The 6,000-nt window shown below is 36.9% G+C and overlaps 1 protein-coding gene across 1 annotated transcript in view; it reads right to left on the reverse strand.

Annotated features, from left to right (window-relative positions):
- LOC138593939 (vesicle-fusing ATPase-like) overlaps positions 1-4,667 on the reverse strand; it is a 28,076-nt gene extending 23,409 nt beyond the window's left edge. Inside the window, exons 1-3 of the mRNA XM_069665023.1 lie at positions 4,589-4,667; positions 1,320-1,405; positions 35-131 (exon numbers count right to left, since the gene is read on the reverse strand). Coding sequence (XP_069521124.1) covers positions 35-131; positions 1,320-1,405; positions 4,589-4,600 — 195 coding nt within the window. The 5' untranslated portion in view covers positions 4,601-4,667. The remainder of the gene's footprint in view (positions 1-34; positions 132-1,319; positions 1,406-4,588) is intronic.
- Between the last annotated feature and the right edge of the window lie 1,333 nt (positions 4,668-6,000).

The raw sequence follows: 6,000 nt of genomic DNA on the forward strand, positions 1-6,000 counted from the left end.
AGGAGACTTTTTGCTCTTGAACATTGAAACGTACCTGTGGCAGGCTGAAGGCGATGCTCCCTGAGTTAATACTGGGGTGCATCCTCAAGGTGAACACATACTTGTGGGCTAAATTACGCACAGTCACATGTCTGCATTGAGATGAACAATAGGGAGACAAAGGAAAGGATTAGGTGTGGTTATTGTTATCAGCAGCACAGGTATGTTATAAAACCATACAGAACTGAACTGCAGACCAAGTCAAGAACATGGGGCTCTACCACAGACTGTACGAAAAGATGGACGACATGACGGCTCCCTAAAAGTGAAGCCAAACCCTCTCTATCGCCCCCTGCTGACTGGCTGCAGTATAGGTCATAAAGCCGCCTCCTCCATGTTAACAAATGGGACATGAGTCAAACTATAAAATCAAAATACACGTTTCTTAAACATGGTTTCTGTCATTATAGTTAGTTCTTATCGTGCTGATTTATGTCCAAGTGTTTATTTTTCTGACACTTTTAATTAGTTATTTGATGTTATAAAAAGGGGGCGTGACCTCATGATTGACAGCTCTGTTGACAAATGGGGCTGAACTTTCCATAAGCATGAATATCTGCTTCATTTTTTCTCAATCTGGGTCCAAAAAGGAGCGAAAATTTAACTTGAGCAATTTCATAACTTGTAGAGATATGTATATTGTCCTGTGTATATGTTTTCCAATTATGCACAGGTTTAAAGATGTTTTCTAAAGAACATTTAATGCATGTTAATCTGGTGAACAAAAGGTGTCATCATTTAGTTTGTCCAGCAGAGCGAGCCCTGGCTCCTCTCTGACGACTCTCAGCACTGTCTGAAGCACAGGTAGCAGAGCAGCACAGCTGAGCAGGCAGGAGTCCTCACTATACAATATATTTTTAATTATTTGTCCAAGAAAAATGGTGCAATATCCTGGCAAAAAAAGTTTGATTTTCATTTCAGCTATGTCTTCCTTTTTTACCCCCTAAAAATGTATGAGTCTCAAAGATCCCATGTCAATCAGGCTCTACTTTGTTCTGGGTTATTTGCAGGGATACTTTAAAAAGCTATAAAGTACCAATACCCAGCTGAAGGTGTGGAGAACAACTGTGGCACAGAACTAGTGTTAATCCATGTGTTAATGTTATTTCTCTTTACTGGAGCAGATAAAAGTAAAGCCCTTGTGGATGTATGCTGATAGAAGTGAATCCCACACATCCAGATGACGTAGACACATGAAACATCCCACAATCACGCACACACATACAAACATCACTATACCATGATGCACATCTACTTGTGTCAGAGGAAATCCCACTCACTGTTCGAGCTGTGGCTCCTTCTCATTGATGACGGCACAGTTGGTCAGCGACAGTTCGTCTGTCGGGCACTTAGCCGTTTGCATAACCTGAAGCGAGGGCAGAGAAATATTAAAAGAGTGACTCCACAGAGGAAGTTATATCGATAAACACTTTCTGAATGATGTGGGTTTTTTAAAAGCTGCCGCACCAAGGTTGCATGAAAGCTTCTTTTTTAGTCCTCAAAAAGCTATTTCCTTTTAAGCATGACTCAGTGTCTGGTTAAAGGGCCAACATATATTGCAGATTTTCATGCACAGAAAAAGACCTGCTTGTGCTGAAACACCATGAAAGTGACAGCAACAGTGTCTTGGACTGCGATGGATAATAATTTGCAGAGTTTACAGCCTGTATGCATGAACTCAATAAAGTTACAGAAAGGAGCAGATTGTGTAGGTCAGCAGTCCTGAGGCTTCTCACCGAACACGAGGACCAATCCCACAAACCCAGCATGACATGCATGTTGCTGTTGATCTGCATCAATAGAGCCTCTCTCGTCTGACACAGCTTCCTGCTACTTCTTGCTACACTTGATCTACAGAAGTTTGGCGTCAAGCGTAGACCTAGGGATGCATCATATTGGATATTTTCCAGTATACCAATATTTTACAACTCTAATTTCCAATGTCACCCCTTTGTTTTTTTTGCAGGTATTTGCAGAGACTATCAACTTTCTCCTGTGGAACTAACATGTTATGTCTACTTTTACAATGATGGGACATGGGCAGACGCAGATATACAATAAAAATGTGTACTTCAATCTGGCAGTATAATTTCCTTCGTGATTAATAAAGTTCTATCATATCCCTCATAATAAGAATTCATAAGGTCTTCTTGCATAAATAAAAGATAAATAAATTAATCAATGTAGGAATGTATTTAAGCGAGCTAAACGGCAATTTTCAACTCACATTATCCTGATAATGGAAGTTTAACACAATCAACTTAATCTAGTGTTGTTAATCGCCCCATGCCTACTGACAAGTCACTTATTTAAAGTTCTTATTAAGCTTTTCTAATAACATGACTAAATGACTGCTCTCATGTAAATAACCTAAATAAGTTGCAGCAAAGCAGGAGTGAATCACTTGCCGACTAGGCCTGCACGATTTCACACACAGAACAGCACGTGTTCGCAGCATGTCCCTCCTGAATCCAAAATAAATCCCAAAACTAATTTTTTTTTTAACCAATAAATTGACTTGAATTAATCTGAGGGTTGCTGATAGCTATTTTGGGCTTCATGCGATCGCATCAAAAGGGTGTAAAAGCATGGTTATCGTTATACCCAGGGCTCCATCCATTAGGTTAAATCTTGACATGCTTAGTGAGAAAGCATGGCTTGTTTACATAAAATAACTTTCATTATTCATTGCAACTTTTGTGAGAATATTGTGACAAAATTGCAATTTATTGTTGCTGACTTACATCTAAAAAACAATAAAATGAGCCTATTTCAATCATTTTAGCATCCAGGCTAACCAGTGACTCTTACATCTCTTGATAAACGATCTCATGTTGTTGCATGTCGTTGTTGTTCACAGTGAACAGACTGCTGACGTGCCAAAGTCACATCTCTCGAGAGATCATTTTTAGAGCCAGTTGATACAGATAATATAACCCGCTGTAAGAATGTGGGTGAACAAACAGGAAGACAACCTGACAGTCAAATATAGAAATCTAGAGGACACAGAACGACTTGAAAAGCAGTTTAAACTGTGTTGAATCTGCTTGTACAAAATAATAACTCAATATGTTTAATCTATCTGAAATCGACTCAGATTCTTTCTATTTGTTTCTAAAGTTTTGTAAACATGAACTAAACTGTGTCGCATGAATTGTGACTTAAAGCCAAAGACCTTTGGCTAAGAACATCTGAAGTCTTTCCTGTGCTCCAGTGATTGTGTAAAAGGCATTCCTTGCATTGTTTCCATGTAATCAGCTCATACATGAAGTCAAAACAAGGTACAGCAAGATCCCAGAGTGGTAAAGACCATATGATCGGGGCAACTCTCTTATCATAGCATCCTTAAAAGAAAAATTGTGGCTTTACACATCAGATGGCAAATCAAATGAACCCTAACATACGTATTTGCATACCCAGTTACCAGTTTAGTAATAATAATAATAATAATAACAATAATAATAATGATAATAATAATAATAACAATAAACCTTTATTTATACAGCACCTTTCTAAACCCAGGTTACAAAGTGCTTTACAACAACCACATAAAAACAAGAATAGCAGAAATAAATAAATTAATAGCATCACCAGGAGATTGTGGTTGGATGACCTAAGAGGTTGTTCTGTAACGTAAGGGGTTAAAAGCTCAGAAATATAAACAGGGGCTAAGCCATTTAGTGCTTTACAAGTAATTAAAAGTATCTTAAAATCGATTCTGAATTTAACCGGCAGCCAGTGCAATGAGGCTAAATGGGTGTAATGTGAGATCTGCAATTTGTCCGAGTTAATAGCCAGGCTGCTGCATTTTGGAGGAGTTAAAGACGTGACGGAGAGGACTGAGTAAGGCAGGTAAATAGAGAATTGCATCAAGACCACCTACCACCTTCAATGAAGGCAGGATTTATTGCAAAGTTGTTGTATTAGACTACAATACTTTCACTTTAAATAGGTTTTTTCGTATAAACTGACAAATGAGTGTGTTTAACAGCTGCATAAGACCTTTATGGCAAAACACTCACACACAGGAACACTTTATTTACATTGCAGCTACTTTAAAATGGCCACAGATGTGACTGAACATTCATCAACAGTCCAGTTTATCGGACTGCTCTTCTCGTTCTTTGTAGCCCATTTAATTCTGCAAAACTTCCTTCAGTCCACTTAGTAGCCATCATTGATTTAGCCCTTTAAACACGGAGCTACATGTATAGCCTTTAGCGACATCTTTATTTAGAAGTCAATAACACTAATAACAATACAACTTAGAAACTCTGTGGCCAAAATAACCGGTCTGTTATATTAGCTAATTTACATCTCAGACAAGAACTAGCAACAGTCTGAGTGGTCATGAGACACTCTTTCACTTCCGGGCTGTCTACGAGGCTTTGAATGACATCTTATCCTGCCACACAGGCTAGTGCTGTGTTGGCTCACTCTACGTGTAAAAAAAGTGCTTGTAGTCCTTAAAGTACACGTTAGTTTTAATATTCACTGCATTCCGTTAGTGGTGTATTTGTTTTTAGACTGTAATATTCGCTCAACTCACCCGAGCGGCCATCTTTTGAATGTTTTTAACCCCAGTTCAAGTGCAATTCGGCATAAACGGCTCCGCTGACAGAACAACTGCAGAAATGTGAAAGTTACGTTCACCGGTCGTGACGTCATCACGTACTAACGGTTGGAGGGGGCTTTTACAAAGATGAATTCACAACAAAAGGTATATTTTATGTTCGCTTAATACACAAAAACATTCGGAATCATTATGTTGTTCAAAAGAAAAATAATGTATTACGTCCGAAGACTTTTATTTTATTAACATTGTACAATACGAATGGCTTGAAAATATAACTAATTATTTCATTTAAATATTTATTATTGAATTTGGAAATTAGATTGATTTTCTTAAATTTGATGATATAATAATGAATGTGTATAAGTAATACATCTCATTGAATCGTTCAAAACTTTATTTAAATCTGCTTCCTTCCTTACTGTATATAAAGAAATGATATTTTTTTTATTAAATTATTTTTACTTAAAAAATGTTTTCGTAAGTTTTTCTTACCTGAGAGAAATACTTGTATTAGGGGAAATATGACAATGGTGCAAAGTCTGTCTTAGCTGTCTTGTGTTGAACATTTTGAGTAAAAATGAATAAAAAGTTAGAAAATTGCGCAGGACACATTTTTGACCATTTTTAAGACTTTAAGATTAAGAATCCCTACTTATAATTAATGTTAATATTAATTTATAAGTGGTCAAACATCATACAAGGCTTAAGATTAAAATAACTCTTCTGATTATCTGATGGTTTAAAAATTGTATTTGATATAAAAAACTAATATTTTTATTTTACATGCTAAGAGGGTCACATTAAAGGCTGTAACTTTGTAAACAAATACTAAATCAAATCAAGTGTCTTCATAGTTGCATTGTCTTCAGCGCAGTGACAGTTTAAAGTGTCACCTGTCCTGATGAACTGGGAATAAGGCACCGCAAGCGTTCACCAGTAAAAGAAAGAAGAAAATGCTGCACCCAAATTTGACATGCTGTTTACATTTCAAAATAAAAGACCATCCAAAGCTGTCGTTTAACTGATTTAATGCCCTTTGATGTGAGGTTTTCTTTTTCAAATTAGTGACAAAAATAGCAGCAGGAAGAGGAGACTCTTGAGTGAATTCTGACTTTTATAGTGTCAACATACCTGTGGGGTGATTTAAAGATCATCTTCCCTTTTACATGTCCTTTGATTTACAGCATACTTCCACTCAACTATTGTACACATTGTCTGGGTCATATTTCCCTTTCTTAAGTGCATTTCAAAGACACTTTGCAATATTTCAATCCCCAGTCTTTTTACCCTTATATTGTAAAGCAAATATCACAACTGAGTGGCCAATGAAACAGTTACCATGATAAATTACCAGCATTTTTTTTGCAAGAGACAAGACAAAATCC

The sequence above is a fragment of the Semicossyphus pulcher genome, unplaced genomic scaffold, assembly GCF_022749685.1.
Source record: "Semicossyphus pulcher isolate SPU_LCO1_2020_fin unplaced genomic scaffold, fSemPul1.0.p SCAF_16, whole genome shotgun sequence".
NCBI lineage: Eukaryota > Metazoa > Chordata > Actinopteri > Labriformes > Labridae > Semicossyphus > Semicossyphus pulcher.